At 42.0% G+C, this 17,095-nt stretch overlaps 1 protein-coding gene across 1 annotated transcript in view; it reads right to left on the bottom strand.

Moving 5' to 3' along the window:
- Positions 1-6,988: 6,988 nt before the first annotated feature.
- The window catches only part of LOC140200662 (P2Y purinoceptor 8-like), a 59,187-nt gene continuing 49,080 nt past the window's right edge, over positions 6,989-17,095 (bottom strand). Inside the window, exon 2 of the mRNA XM_072264228.1 lies at positions 6,989-8,387. Coding sequence (XP_072120329.1) covers positions 7,346-8,338 — 993 coding nt within the window. The 5' untranslated portion in view covers positions 8,339-8,387 and the 3' untranslated portion in view covers positions 6,989-7,345. The remainder of the gene's footprint in view (positions 8,388-17,095) is intronic.

The following is a 17,095-nucleotide window of genomic DNA, read 5'->3' as shown; positions in this document are numbered from 1 at the left end:
TTAATTTGATTCCCACCCCCCAACCATTCTAGTTTAAAGTCACCTCAGTAGCTCTCACTAATCTCCCTGCCAGGATATTGGTCCCCCTAGGATTCAAGTGTAACCCGTCCTTTTTGTACAGGTCACGCCTGCGCCAAAAGAGGTCCCAATGATCCAAAAACTTGAATCCCTGCCCCCTGCTCCAATCCCTCAGCTACGCATTTATCCTCCACCTCATCGCATTCCTACTCTCACTGTCGCGTGGCACAGGCAGTAATCCTGAGATTACTACCTTTGCGGTCCTTTTTCTCAACTCCCTTCCTAGCTCCCTATATTCTCCTTTCAGGACCTCATCCCTTTTCCTACCTATGTCATTGGTACCTATATGTACCACGACCTCTGGCTCCTCACCCTCCCACTTCAGGATAGCTTGGACACGATCAGAAATATCCCGGACCCTGGCACCAGGGAGGCAAACTACCATCCGGGTCTCTGGACTGCGTCCACAGAATCGCCTATCTGACCCCCTTACTATCGAGTCCCCTATCACAACTGCCCTCCTCTTCCTTGCCCTACCCTTCTGAGCTACAGGGCCAGACTCTGTGCCGGAGGCACGGCCACTGTCGCTTCCCCCGGGTAAGCTGTCTCCCCCAACAGTACTCAAACAGGAGTATCTATTGTTAAGGGGCACAGCCACCAGGGTACTCTCTATTACCTGACTCTTCCCCTTCCCCCTCCTAACCGTGACCCATTTGTCTGCCTCCCGTGGCCCCGGCGTGACCACCTGCCTGCAACTCCTCTCTATCAACTCCTCACTTTTCCTGACTAGACGAAGGTCGTCGAGCTGCAGCTCCAGTTCCGTAATGCGGTCCCTTAGGAGCTGCATCTCGATGCATTTGGCGCAGATGTAGACGTCCGGGAGGCTTGGAGACTCCAGGACCTCCCACATCCGACACCAAGAACAGCAAACTGCCCTCACACTCATACTGCCCCTCTGCTCAAATAACAACAGAAAATGAATACCAAACCTTCCTCGCCTCGCCCGTTTCTGCCTAAGCCCATTGAGCCAAAGCCCTTAAGTCTTCACTCTGCTCCCGGCTCACTCCGCCGCCCGCAAACTACGCTGCCCACTCTATGAGGCTCTGTTCCTTTTAAATCTGCCACGCTGCACTGCCCGACGTCACACGCCTGCGCAGTCCCGCCTCTCAGAACGCCGTTGGAGAAAAAAAAATAATGAAAATTTCAAAAATGTCTTTCTCGGCACTCCCACTCAGACTCTCAGACTCCTTCTTTGTCTCAAAGTTCAACCCTAGCTCCCCATTGTGAGATGGAAATGGTAAGGCCGGCCAACAGGGTACTGGTGAGGCTGTACAGGCCAATCCCCTGGACAGTGGATACAGTGGATTGCAAGAATATTGATGAACTCCAACTATACCATCGACTTTGGACGATGGAGACAGAAGGCCATCAATGGTCTATGCTCCACTGGGAGCTAAGGGCCCAAGAGGAAGAATATTAGTGTATAAGATGATGAGAGGCATTGATCGTGTGGATAGTCAGAGGCTTTTTGCAGGGCTGAAATGGCTAGCACAAGAGGGCACAGTTTTAAAGTGCTTGGAAATAGGTACAGAGGAGATGTCAGGGTAAGTTTTTTACACAAAGAATGGTGAATGCGTGGAATGGGCTGCCAGCAATGGTGGTGGAGGCAGATACGATAGGATCTCCCAAGAGACTCCTAGACAGATACTTGGACCTCAGAAAAATAGAGGGCTATGGGTAACCCTAGGTAATTACTAAGGTAAGGACATGTTCAGCACAGCTTTGAGGGCTGAAGGACCTGTATCGTGCTGTTGGTTTTCTATGTTTCTCATATTTTGGGAAATCATTCATATATAGTGGGTGCCCATAAATTAGATGTTTGTAACTCAGGGACTGCCTATATAATCCAGATCGGAAATTAGTCTTTAGCACCAGAAAGTAATTATTAAAATTATGGCATTACAGAGTATTTCTGTAACTTGCTCATGCAGTTTGGGTGTCTGTAGAAAAACCAGCAATTAATCCTCATCTGTCAATTGTCCTTAAACTGGGAAGCTATGTGGGAATTTAAGATAGTAGTTAAACGTCTTCAAGAGTAAGGACACCACACTTCTTTAGCCAATAGTTTCTCTGTAGTCACAAATGCTGACTTATTTTTGATTCAGAAATCCATCTAATTCATCTAAGTAACCCATCTGATGGTGTTAGATATCAGAATCAGAATCACCTTATCGGTGACATATGTTGTGAAATATATTGCTTTGTAGCAGCAGTACAGTGCAAGGTATGAAACTTACCGTCAGTTACAAAAATAAGTAAACAACGTGAAAGCTGAACAGTGAGGCGATGTTGATGGATCATACAGAAATCTGATGGCGTATGTTTCTAAAATGTTGAGTGTGGGTCTTCAGTCTCCGACAAAACAGGTGACCAGATCGCTTGTCCACGAATGTAGAATTGCTCTGCTAATGTGACATCATGTTCTGATGCAGGACTAAGTCAGAAATGCTCCATAACACTGGACAACAAAGTTTTTTGAAAGTGCTGCTTCCTCAGAAATTTTTTTTTTGGTTTATGATAGACCTCTGGAAGCTGAACACAAATATAATTTCAGACTATTTGTATCACGTAGGAATTTGGAGAAACAAGAAGTTAACTTTTATTGAATATAATGCATTTAATTGATTTATGGTGTTGACACTTTGCAAAGGTTCAACTAAGCTTAAAATGTTTTTTTGATGATTTTCATTTGTACTCAGTGTCTGAAGTTTCTTGTTGAAGCATCCATCAATAATTAACCAGCAGTGATGGATTCCAGTTGCCCTGATACCGTTTCTCGGTAGCTGCAACGTCCTGGTGAAACCCTTCACCAAGTTCATCACTGGCAGCGCCAAGATTTGCAAGAAAGTCTAAATGGGAATGCAGAAGATGAATCTTCAGCTATATGTTGCAGTTCATGGTTTCGTATGCTTGAAGCATGTTGTCAACCAGCTGCACATGGTTTGGTGCTCTGTTGTTGCCAAGAAAATTTTCAAAAACACCCTTGAATGTCTTCCATATGATTTTCTCCAGTCCTACTTAAGTTCTTCAACTTGCCTGTCATTGATGACCTGTTTGATATCTGGACCAACTAAAATGCCTTCTTTAATCTTGGCATCAGTTATTCTGACTTGAATTATGAATTGAAACAAAAAATAAAGGAGATTTGTTTAATGGTGCTTGATAGGAACATTTCAAGGTGATTTTCAGGATCAGCAGCCTAAAATCAATAAGATGCGCCCAAAAGTATTCAGGATCAGCTTCCAAGGGGAAGGCTCTTTCCCCTTGGAAGCTGGTCTCGCTATATTTGGCTGCTTGCAATCTGCTATTTGTTTCCCTGCAGCCATACAATAGTCTCTGATGCTGGGGATGATTGTCGCCAAAAGACTTACCTTGATGGAATGGAAATCACCTTCTCCCCCTTCCTTTCGGAGATGGATGGCTGATATGATCTCAGTCATACAGATGGAGAAACTTAGGTTCTTGAGAGCCAATTCAATTAAAAAATTTTTGGCTATCTGGGATCCATTTCTTGCCTACCTGGACGAGGCCGGGGGCAGATGAGCAATTTCCTCCCAGCTGATTTCTCACGGCCCTCATTTGAGATTTAATGTTTAGTATTTTTGAGCACTTTATACAATAGGCATCCCTCTAATGTTATGTCTTTTTTTTTGCTTATTTCTTTTTTATACATGTCTGAGCTGGTATGTTCTTGTCCATCTCATTGGGTTTTTTTGAAAATTTTGAAAATAAGGTATTTTAAAAAAAAGTATTCAGAATGAAAAATATTGATTGTCCAGCGAAATCAAAGGATTTCAAAGGGATGGAGTCATGCTTAGTAAATGCAGAACACAGGGAACACAACATGGAGAAACCCGACATCATTTTGCTATGCACAAATCAAAATAAATGAAGTGCTGAATATTTTTAATGTGAACGATTGAGAAGTGTTCAAAGGGAACTTGTTGTCCTCATTTACAAGGCACTGGAATTTAATTATTTATTTTATTTATTGAGGTACAGCGCGGAATAGGCCCTTCGAGTTGTGCCGCCCAGCAACCCCTAATTTAACCCTAGACTAATCATGGGACAATTTACAATGACCAATTGACCTACCAACCAGTATGCCTTTGGACTGTGGGAGGAAACCAGAGCACCCGGAGGAGACCCATGTGGTCACAGGGAGAACACACAAATTTCTTACAGACAGCAGCAGGAATTTAATACAAAGATTCAGCAAACTATTAACTTCTTAATGCCGTAACCTTTGACGCTCTCAATAATCAAGAACCTATCAACCTCTATTTTAAGTACACCCAATGACCTGGCCTCCACAGCCCTCTGTGGGCATGAATTCCGCAGATTCACCACCTTCGTGCTAAAGAAATTCCTCCGCCTCTCTGTTCTAAAGGGACATCCTGTGCCCTCAGAATAGGTTAGGTTGGTTAAGCCGCAATGCATGAAGTAATGTCACACCTGTATGAGGTTTCCATGGATACCAGGAGAACCAAAGCAGTTTATTAATATAACTAACACATTGGCAGATTATTATTTACATTATATGATTCAATACATGTTCCACTTTACAGGTTTCTGTTATTTACATGCTACACATGGGTCATGAAATTATAAATAAATAGGCCTGAGATTTACCATCAAACCACAGTATAGAAGACTATACAATACACAAGGCAAGCTTTTCACTGTATCTTGGTACATGTGACCATAATAAAACAATACTCAATACTCAAACAGAGCTTCTTCCAACTTGTTCCTCTGCATAAATTATGTTAACTAAAAATTGTATCTTTGGGGCAATATTCACATTCGTGGAACATGCCTCAGAGCTTTACAGACAATGAGTTATATTTGAAGTAAGTCACTTTTCTTTTACGTGTTTCACCACCAGGGTCAATACTCATTGCCCATCCCACAATACCTGGGAGAAGGTGACAGCAAGCTGCAATAATGTAAGACTGTTCCTCCTCCAGTGCAGGGAATTCCGGGTTTTAGGTCCACCAGTATACTTCTAGGTCAGCGTGATATGAAACGTGGAGAGACATCTGCAGGTAATGGTGTTTGCTTGCATTTTCTGCCCTCATCTTTCCTTTTTTGTGAAGGAAATTAGTGGGTGGAGCTCATAAAAGTCTTAACGAGTAGGAGCAGTACCACCTGCAAGGACGCCACTATAGAGAATTGATTTAGTTTGAACACAAGAGATTCTGCAGATACTAAAAATCCAGAGTAACACACTGAAAATGCTGGAGGAACTCAGCAAATCAGGCAGCATCAATGGAGAGGAATAAAGAGCTGACGTTTCAGGCTGAGACCCTGTTCATTCTCCTCCATAAATGCTGGTGACCTGCTAAGTTCCTCCAGCATTTTGTGTGTGTGTAAATAGCGCTTCCTGGTGACTATAGAGGATAGACTACAGAGCAAGAAACAATCTGCTCGAGGAATTCAGTGGGTCGAGCAGCAGGTGGTCGGTCTGATCAGAGCGGATGACAAGACAGCCTACAGGGACGAGGTCCAGCACCTGGCCACGTGGTGTGCCAACAACAATCTGGCCCTTAACACCCGGAAGACCAAGGAGATCACTGTGGACTTCAGGCATGCTAGGAGCCACACTCACGTCCCCCATCTACATCAATGGAGCTGTAGTAGAGTGTATATCAAGCTTCAAATTCCTTGGTTTCCACATTTCTGAGGATCTCACCTGGTTCCTGAACTCATCCATCCTGATCAAAAAGGCGCAACAGCACCTTTATTTCCTGTGGAGCATCAAGAAAGCTCACCTCTGTCCCAGGATACTGACGAACTTTTACCGCTGTACCATTGAGAGCATACTCACCAACTGCATCTCAGTGTGGTATGGCAATTGTCCCGTATCGGACTGCAAAGCACTCCAGCGTGTGGTGAAAACTGCCCAGCGGATTATCAGCCTTACCCGCCATTGAGAACATCTACCATAACGCTGCCTGGGCAGGGCGAAAAGCATTATCAGGGATGCATCTCACCCTAACCATGGACTTTTTACTCTCCTCCCATCCGGTAGGCACTACAGGAGCCTCTGCTCCTGCACCAGCAGGCACAGGAAGAGCTTCTTCCCTGAGGCTGTGACACTGCTGAACCTCTCATCACAGCGCTAAGCAGTATTGCATCCGTATTGTACTGTCTCAGTACTTTTATATTTGTGTGCTGTAGCACTTACTTTTTATTCGCAGTTATTTTGTAAATAACACTATTCTTTGCATTTCTGGTCAGATGCTAACTGCATTTCATTGGCTTTGTACCTGTAGTCAGCACAATGACAATGACGTTGAATCTAATCTGATCTAATCTAATCTGTGGGAGGAAAAGTGCTGTTGACATTTCTGGTTGAAACCCTGCACCACCTTGCTTGTGCCCCTAAATTCCTCCAGCAGATTTGGTGACTCTGGAGTTGCAGATAATCATGCAAATATTGCATTATACGCTTGTCCTGTGTATTGTAGAAGCGGAAAGGCCTAGAGGGGTCAAGAGGCAAATCAAAGCAGGATACCAAGTCTCCAAGCTTCAGTATTTATCCAAGCACGTAGGAAATACAACCAAATCTCTGATTTTGCCCGATATCACTTACAATTTACAATTTGTTTTGGTGTGTGTTATGTTTAGTTATGTTTTGAGCTATGCTGAGCATTCTGGGCAGTGGTGCTAGAATATCCTTGTTGATACTAGTGATGCATTTCACTTTTCCATTCCCCACTCTGACTCCCTTCTTACCTTTCCTCCCCTCCTCACTTCCCCATCACACCCCTCCTCCTTCCCTTTCCCCCATGATCCTCTCTCCTCTCCTATCTTCTTCAGCCCTTTACCTCTTCCATGGATCACCTCGCAATTTCTCACTTCATCCCCTCCTCCCCCCACGGACCTACCTTCCCCCTCACCTAGCTTCAACTATCACTTCCTCTCCCCCCACCTTCTTAATCTGGCTTCTCTCCCCTTCTTTTCCAGTCCTGATGAAAGGTCTCAGCCAAAAATGTCAAACTTCTTATTCTCTAGATGCTGCTTGACTTGCTGAGTTCCTCCAAGGTTTTGTGTTTTACTCTGGATTTCCAGCATCTACAGAATATCTTGTGTTACTGTATGTTTCCAAAAACCTCAGTCTTAAAGGGTGCCTTGTGCCTGCCCACTTTCCATCTGGCTGCGGGACAGGTCAGGGATTCTCACCCACCATCACCAGTCCGAAGGACAGTGGAAATGGCACCCAGTCCTCCACCAACTCAAATGGAAGACCTTACCTTCAACCCTACAACTGACTGCCCTTCACAGCCAGGGGCTGCATGGTGTTGCTTAAGGTCTTGTCGCCATCGTCAACGGGGAGACACGGGCACAACTTCTGGACCTTCCGCCGAAACTCCTTTGAGGCAAAGTAATACAACAATGGGTCAAAGCATCCATTTAAGCTGACCAGAGCCAGGGAGAGCTTGTAGATGACATAGATCGGTCTCTTCTGGCTTGAGCGTACAAAATGGGCAATCATAATAATTTGCGTGGGGAGGTAACAGATAGTAAAGACAAGCAGAACCATAATTGTCAAATAAACAATCTGTCTCCTTGACTCTTTCATTTCCATTGCTGAGGTCCTCAGTAGGGTTCTGATAATCTTAGAGTAGCACACTACCATGACCATAAAAGGGAAGAGGAAAAAAAGGAAGATCTGAATGGAAAAGTAGAGATAGAAATAAAACAAGGCTGGGAACATGTCACGGCGCATGATGTCAAAGCAGGTCGTGATCTTCAGGGCCTGAACTTCATACGTTAGTTCAGAGTACATCAGCGGCGAGTGGACCGACAAAACAAAGAGCCAAACAATGACACAGAGCAGGATGGCAGTTTTAATGGTGCGGAACTGAGAGGAGCGCAGGGGGTGGACGATGCCGAGGTAACGCTCCACGCTTATCAGCATGACGGTCAGGATGGAACAGTGCATGTTCCCATAGAAGAGCAGGGTCACCAGTCGGCACAGCGGGTCTCCGACCACCCAGTTGTTCCAGTTCCAGTGGTATATGATCTGGAAGGGCAGTGTCAAGCTGTAGAGAAGATCCGTGATGGCCAGGTTGATGGAGAATATCATGGTGGGGGTCTTGGGCCACATGCGGCAAGAGAGCAGCCAGAGGGACAGTGCATTGAGGGGAGTGCTGATGACAAAAATGGCCAAGTAGATGATGGGAAGGGTATGGTGCAGCATCGAGTTGGTGAGCATCTCTAACGTGCTGTTCTCTATCGTACTTCCATTCATCCTGCGGCAGGAGCAGAGACGGGTACTTGCAAGGAAGAGGAACAGAAACCTGTGAAAAGACAGGAAAAAAATATATCCAATATTCACATGATGTTTGCAAAGTGATGTTAACAATATTGGCCTGAAAATAACGCGTGTGTGTGTGTGTGTGTGTGTGTGTGTGTGTGTGTGTGTGCGCGCGCGCGCGCACATCTCTGTGTGTGAATGTATGTGTGACAGTAAATTATGGAATAAGTCCAGGTCCAGCCTATTGCCTCAAGGTGTCTGACCCTCCAAGGGAGGAGTTGTAAAGTTTGATGCCCACAGACTTTACAACTCCTCCCTTGGAGGGTCAGACACCCTGAGCCAATAGGCTGGTCCTGGACTTATTTCATAATTTACATATTACTATTTAACTATTTATGGTTCTATTACTATTTATTATTTATGGTGCAACTGTAACGAAAACCAATTTCCCCGGGGATCAATAAAGTATGACTATGACTATGACTATGACTTTGTGTGTGTGTGCTCATCTGTGTGTCTATGTGTGTGTCTATATCTGTGTGACTCTGTATGTCTATGTCTGTAACTGTGTGACCCTGTGTGTGTGTGTGTGTGTGTGTGTGTGTGTCTGCGTGTATGTGAAAGTGTGTCCTTGTGTGTGTGCGCGTATCTGAGTGTGTGTGCGAGTGTGCATGCTTTTGTAAACTATTCTAATTTTAAAATCTTCGAACCTCAACAGAGATAAGAATCATATTGCTGCAAAACTTTTCACACCTTCAAGATTACGAAAACAGTTCACTAGTCTGCCCGGAAGGTGAACGTTAGCATTTTCCCTGACATTCTTTCTGTGCTCCGTGACACAGATCGCTACTGGATGAAGTGATAGATTTAAAGTGTCTGCTTTAATGAGCTAAGCATTGTATCACCAAGCAGGTCCAGGAAAACTGTTTACAGGTACTCCTTGATTTATAATTAAACAAATTATCAATTTTCAGTATAATATTATAGCCCCTTTGGAGTCTTCAATTTACAAAGCTATTTTTCACCATTCTGGGAATACGCTGTACCAAAATACAGTATCTGTAATGCTTTTTACCTAAACTTTGTAATTTACAAAATTTCCCTTGGCAAAATAATTTCCAGGAAAACATGCCTTTCCAAAGTTCAGAATACATTATTATTAAGGTAAGGATACTGTACACAACCCTGAGTTTCGTCTTCTTGCGGGCAGTCATAATACAAAGGAACACAATAGAGCCCATTTTAAAAAAACCCACACAACAAAAACCGTCAAATACCCAATCAGCGAGAAAAAGAACTAATCATGCAAACCATAAAAAAGTAAACAAAAAAAAACAAAAAAACACAGAGAACGTGAACTGCAGAGTCCCCAAAAGTGAATCCACAGCCACAGAGCCAGTTCAGTGCTGAGGGGAGTGAAGCCGGTCCAGGAGCCCGATGGCTGCAGGCCACAGCCACAGAGCCAGTTCAGTGCTGAGGCAAGTGCCGATGGCTGCAGGCTACAGCCGCTGAATCAGTTCAGCGCTGAAGCGAATAAACTTCATGAGTAGTGAGCAGAACACCAGTTCGTTGTAACTTAATGGCTCCAGGCCATTTTACTGGATATAATGCGGTGTCAAAGGTTGTTCAGTAAATTATCTCTCAACCATTTCCTCTAGCATCACACTCATTTTAAATGCTTTACATGACTTTTGACATAAAACAGTGTTACAATGGAAAGTCCTGTTATTGAAGAATTAGACTACCACCCAACTAGGTCTCAGAGTGTTTAATTTTCATAAGAATGGCTCAAAAGATCACCTATTTCACAAATTCCACTGAGAAGTAACACATTGACAAACCACAGTGAAAAATACAAAGTTTTTCGATGTGCCACATTGTCTGGATGAAATGATTCATAGCTTATCTACCCTGGAAAAAATGAAAGACACATTAGCACTGTACTTTTGATAGTTGTTCATTTTGTTGTTGGAACAAATTTTGATACCATCATAGGACAATGCAGAAATCTCAGAGCTGAGTTTTATTGTCATCTGCACAAGTACATTTATCCACAAGTGCAAGAAAAAATAGTATATAGAACAGTGCAACACAGGAACAGCGTTATTCCAAACCAATTAAATTAGTAGTCTACACAATGTCCATATCTTTCCATTTTCCTCACATCCATGTGCTCTCAAAACATCTCTTAAAAGTCCCTAATGTATCTGCCTCTACCACTGTGCCAGGCAGTACATTCCAGGCACCCAACACTCTCTGTAAAAAACTTGCCCCTCACATCTCCTTTGAAATTACCTTCCTCTTACCTTAAGTATATGCTCTCCGATATTAGACTGTCACGATGTGCACTGGCAATATTGGAACCCCAACGAGAGGGAAAGTCAGTCTCCGACGTAGAGACTGCAACCAGAGTTCATTCATAATAATTCCAAAAGAACATTGGTGGCATAGTTGATGTTTCGGGCTGAGAGCGTTTCCCACCCACCTTATCCCTTACAGAGTTCCATTATCTTATACTAAATGCAAACACGAGGAAATCTGCAGAGTGGAAATTCAAGCAACACACACAAAATGCTGGTGGAACGTTGCAGGCCAGGCAGCATCTTTGGGAAGAAGTACAGTCGACGTTTCGGGTCGAGACCCTTCGTCAGGACTAACGGGGAAGAGGAGATGGTAAGAGATTTGAAAGTGGGAGGGGGAGGGGGACGGGGAGACCCAAAATGATAGGAGAAGACAGGAAGGGGAGGGATGAAGCCAAGAGTTGGCAAGTTGATTGACAAAAGGGATACAGGGCTGGAGAAGGGGGAGTATCATGGGACGGAAGGACTAGGGAGAAAGAAAGGGGGAGGGGAGCACCAGAGGAAGATAGAGAACAGGCAAGGAGTTATTGTGAGAGGGAAAGAGAGAGAAAAAAAAATCAGGGATGGGGTAAGAAGGGGAGGAGGAGCATTAACAAAAGTTAGAGAAATCAATGTTCATGCCATCAGTTGGAGGCTACCCAGACAGAATATAAGGTGCTGTTCCTCCAGCCTGAGTGTGGCTTCATCTCGACAGTAGAGGAGGCCATGGATTGACATATCGGAATGGGAATGGGACGTGGAATTGAAGTGTTTGGCCACTGGGAGATCCTGCTTCCTTTAGCAGATAGCACGTAGGTGTTCAGCGAAGCGGTCTCCCAGTCTGTGTCGGGTCTCACCTAGAGAAGGCCGCACCGGACACAGTATACCACACCAGCAGACTCACAGGTGAAGTGTCGTCTCACCTGGAAGGACTGTCTGGGGCCCTGAATAGTGGTGAGAGAGGAAGTGTAAGGGCAGGTGTAGCACTTGTTATACTATTTCCCTTTCCTCACCCCACATTTGCTTATTCTTGCTTCTGCCCCCTTCCTTTCTGCCCAAGATGAAGAGTCTCATCCCAAAACATTGACTGATGATTCCTTTCCATCGATGTTGCCTGACCTGCTGAGTTCCTCCAGCACTTTGTATGTGTTGCTATGGTGAGGTGGTGATTAGGGCTGTGCAGGTTGTTTCAAGAAGGGAAATAGCTGAATAAACTCCTCTTGGGCTTCCAGCCGGGTACAGATACAGGAGCACATTTGTGATATATGCCAGGAAAGCACTTGATCCTTTTTCAGGGAAATAGATTTTCTTGAAACTCAAGCTGTTACAAAAAGATATCAGTTGTTTGCAGAGCAGATACCTAACTTATTGTTGTGCTTTTTGACTTCATGGGGAAATATAATTACTAGTGGCAGGCCTGAAATTGTCCTCCACATGATAACATTGAAGTCTTGTTAAAACAGGGAATGGAATTCCACACCCCTCTCCAAATATATTTGAGCATTTATGAATGAAATCCTTTCCAGATGAATGCTTTGTATGGCTAACATGAGGTGATATAACTTTAAGGTGTTAGGAGGAAAGTATGGGGGAGGGGTGTACTGTAAGAGGTAGAATATCAGATTTGATTGAGGTGTACAAGATGATAAGAGCCATAAATTGAGTGGACAGCCAGAGAATTTTTTCCAGGGTGGAAATGGCTAATAGTCATAGTCATAGTCATAGTCATACTTTATTGATCCCGGGGGAAATTGGTTTTTGTTACAGTTGCACCATAAATAATAAATAGTAATAAAACCATAAATAGTTAAATAGTAATATGTAAATTATGCCAGGAAAAAAGTCCAGCACCAGCCTATTGGCTCAGGGTGTCTGACCCTCCAAGGGAGGAGTTGTAAAGTTTGATGGCCACAGGCAGGAATGACTTCCTATGACGCTCTGTGTTGCATCTCGGTGGAATGAGTCTCTAGCTGAATGTAATCCAAGGGGAATAATTTTAAGCTGATTGGAGCAAAGTATAGTGGGAATGTCTGAGGTAAGTTTTTTTACACAGAGATAGGTAAGTGCGTGGAACGCACTGCCAGGGGTGATAGTGGAGGCATTAGGGACATTTAAGAGACTCTTAGATAGGCACATGGATGAAAGAAAAATGGAGGGCTATGTGAGAGGGGTTATATTGATCTTGGTGTAAATTAAAGGGTTGAGGCAACATCATGGGCTGAAAGGGCTGGATTGTCCTGTGCTGTTCTATGTTCTGTGAATTTATGTCACAGAAACAATAACCTTTTAGGAGATTAACAAATCTGCTCAGAGGTGAGAAGCCAGCAAATGCGTCAATAATTGAACAGCTTTCTTAGAAGAGTCAGACCTTCTTTCCCTCCATGTACATGTTTGGCTGAAAGCATCAAATCTAATTTTAGTTGTTATTCACATACCATCACTAACTTCCTTTCTGAAGGTGGTGCACTGCAGAAAGTTGATTACGACAGACTTAGCAAAACTGAAGCACTTGCTGACATACTTCAGAGACCAGTTTAGACTCAAACTTCAGATTTTAACACCAAACACCAACTTCCACCGACAATATTTTAGTTCTCCTCTCAATGCAAAAACTCATCTACACGTGAGAGACAATTTACGAGGGCCAAATAACCTACCAACCCGCAAAACATTTTTAAGGTGCTGGAAGAGCTATTTTGTAATCCTATAACATGTAGTGGAGGTTCCAATTCACAAAAAAATTAATATCTTTAAGATTAGCTTTATTTGTCACATAAACATTGAAACATCAAAACATATACAGTGAAATGCATTGTTTGCGTCAATGACCAACACAGTCCAAGAATGTCCTGTGGGAAGCCTGTGAAAGTCACCATTCTTCTGGCACCAACATAGAATGCCCACAATTTAGTAACTCTAACCTGTACGTCTTTGGAATGTGGGAGAAAACCGAAGCACCAGAGGAAACCTACACAGTCACAGGGAGAATGTACAATCTCTTTCCAGAGAGTGGTGGGAATTAAACCCCAACTGCTAACATTGTAAAGTAACAATAATAATATTCGGCTCTCTACGCGAGCATATGCAATTCTGATAAGAGGTACACACTACTAAACTTAAATAAAAGCACAACCCAGAAGAATGAAGAAATTATCACTACAGAAGAAAAACTTAACAAACGGAGGAGCATGACCCTTCATGGAAGGCATCTCCATGACCCGAGAACACCAGATGTCAACAAGAAAGCATTGAACGCCTGGCTCAGAGTTGGACACTTCTTCCCAGAAACAGACCAGGTGGTTAACGCAAAAAAGTATCAAAAGTACATAATAAAAGAGTAACAAATTCAAAATGATAGATGTAGAAATTGCTGAGGGAAACCAGAAACAATCCAACACATTACAGGATCCTGCAACAGTTGAACTCAATCTGACTACACAGGAACAATCAAGTGGCAAACATCATTCGCTAAAATTTTGCTTTAAAATATGAACTCACAACATCTTAAGTGTTGAAATGCTGCTCTGGTCACTTCTTTTTTGTAGGATTTAAAATTCAGGTGTGAATCAAGGATAACATCTAGGTTTCTTTTTCTGATTTTGCAAGGGGAGCCATGTTCCCAGGTTTATCTTTCTTTTTCAATCTTTTTATTAATTTCAAAATATAGAAACAAAACATAGCAATAATACAAATAATATGAGATGTATTGTTACATTTAAAAAAAGAGTAATTGCAAAACCAAATAGTGGAAATTACCAAAACTCCCATACATGTAAAACTGATCACGGATAATATAAAGCAAAAAAAAAGGAAAAAGACAAAAAAAGAAAAAAAAACCCATCCCAAAAGAAAAAAAAACTAAACTAAACTAAAAGACTTGGGCAAAACTAACAACTTAAAAATGGAAAAGAAGAAAACCTCAGCGTCGACGATTCCATTCCCCTCCAACAACAGTACAGAGAAATAAAACCAGTTTGGAAATGATCAAATTACATCAAATGAAAATGCTGAATAAATGGCCTCCAAATTTTTTCAAACTTAATAGAAGGGTCATAAACTGCACTTCTAATTTCCTCCAAATTCAGACACACCATAGTTTGTGAAAACCAATGAAATACTGTAGGAGGGTTGATCTCTTTCCAATTCAACAAGATGGACCTTCTAGCTATTAAAGTAAGAAATGCAATCATCCTTCGTGATGAAGAGGTTAAATTATTTGAGTCTATCATTGGTAATCCAAAGGTAGCAGTAATTGGATGAGGTTGTAAGTCTAGATTTAGGACCGTTGAAATAATATCAAAAATATCTTTCCAATATTTCTCCAACAAGGGACATGACCAAAACATGTGAGTTAAAGAAGCTATCTCAGACTGGCATCTGTCACATATTGGATTAATATAAGAGTAATAACGAGATAGTTTATCTTTGGACATATGAGCCCTGTGAACTACTTTAAACTGTATCAACCTATGCTTAGCACATACAGAGGATGAATTCACCAATTGAAGAATTTTTTCCCATTTTTCAGTCGGCATATTAATCTCAAGTTCTCTTTCCCAGTCAGCTTTAACTTTATTAGAGGCATCAGGACATAAATTCATAATTATATTATATACAATTGCTATTACACCTTTCTGAGAAAGATTTAAGTCTAAGATTTTTTCCAAAGTGTCCATTGGATATGGGTGTGGAAAATTAGGAGAGACAGTAATTAACAAGTTTCTAATCTGTAAATATCTAAAAAAGTGAGATCTGGGTAAGTTATATTTATTAGAAGGTTGATCAAAAGACATAAAACAGTTATCCAAAAATAAATCACGAAAAGATATTATACCTTTGGTTTTCCAATCAAAGTAAGCTTGATCCATCATGGAAGGTTGAAAAAGAAAATTTGATATAATGGGACTTGCTAGAATGAATTGATTAAACCCAAAAAATCTTCGGAATTGAAACCATATACGTAAAGTATGTTTAACTATTGGGTTATTCATTTGTTTATATGATTTAAAAGAAGTAAAAGGAAGTAAAGTTCCTAAAACCGAACCCAAGGAAAACCCTTGTAATGAATTAGATTCAAGATTTACCCAATGAGGGTTTAAAGATGCGTCCAAATCTTGTAGCCAAAATTTTAAATATCGAATATTAATTGCCCAATAATAGAATCTAAAATTTGGGAGGGCAAGTCCCCCCTCCTTCTTGGATTTCTGTAAATATCTTTTACCTAACCTAGGATTTTTATTCTGCCAAATATATGAGGAAATTTTTGAATCCACGTTATCAAAAAAAGATTTTGGGATAAAAATTGGAACTGATTGAAATATATACAAAAATTTAGGCAAAATGATCATCTTCCCAGGTTTATCAAGAGGTTTATCTGTTTCATCTGTGTGACCAACCAAAAGTATTTCAGTTTTATCTTCATTTAGTTTTTAGAAATTGTTGTTCATCCACTGTTTATCACAGCCAAACCAGAAGTCAGAGAACATAGAGTGTTATCATCATCAGGCTCAACTGAATTTGCAATTGTGTCATCTGCATAACTGTGGACATCAAGTTTATGCTCTCTAATTATGTTTCCTAAGGGGAGCTGGTATAAGGAGAAGAGTTTGATGACAAGACAACTTTCCTGAGCAACACCAAAAAATACATTGTATCTCTTAGAAAGAGTTCTGCAATACAGACAAAAGAATTTCTCTCTGACATATATGAACGAAACCAGTTACGAGCATTACCACAAACAAGAGAAAGTCTGCAGATGATGGAAATCCGAGCAACGCACACAAAATGTGGGAGGAACTCAGCAGGCCAGGCAGCATCTATGGAAAAAAGTAAACAATTGGGCCGAAACCCTTCAGCAGGTCTGGAGAAACAAAGCTGAGGAGTAGATTTGAAAGGGGAGGGGAGGGGAGAGAGAAACGCCAAAGGACAGGTGAAACTTGGAGGGGGAGGGTCGAAGCAAAGAGCTAGGAAGTTGATTGGTGAAAGAGACAGACTCAAGGCAATCTAGGAGAATGTTGTGGTCAATTTTATTGAAGGCAGCACTTAGATTCAGAAGAATTAGAACTGAGATGCTGTGGGCATCAGTGCTGAACCTAAGGTCACTGACAATTTTGGTAGAAAGTTTCCATGCTGTGGTTTGCTCTAAATTTTAACGGAAACTCTTCTAGAATATTGTTCTCATTCAATAAGTTGTTGAGTTGGTTAAAAATGACTCTCAAGAATCTTGGCCAGGAAAGGAAGATTTGATATAGGCCCGTAGTGAGTGAGTACCTCACTATCAAGGTTGGCTTGTTAAGTACTGGTTTGACAGCTCCATTTTTGAAGGCATCTGGAAAATCTCCGTTTTCAAGGGATGTGCTAATAATTTTTCTAACAGAGTTGAAAACACTATTAAAAGAGTCCTTAAAAAAGT

The sequence above is a fragment of the Mobula birostris genome, chromosome 7 (genome assembly GCF_030028105.1).
Source record: "Mobula birostris isolate sMobBir1 chromosome 7, sMobBir1.hap1, whole genome shotgun sequence".
Taxonomy (NCBI): Eukaryota; Metazoa; Chordata; class Chondrichthyes; order Myliobatiformes; family Myliobatidae; genus Mobula; species Mobula birostris.
Note: the sequence above shows the minus strand (reverse complement) of the source record. Positions and strands in the feature narration are given on the sequence as shown.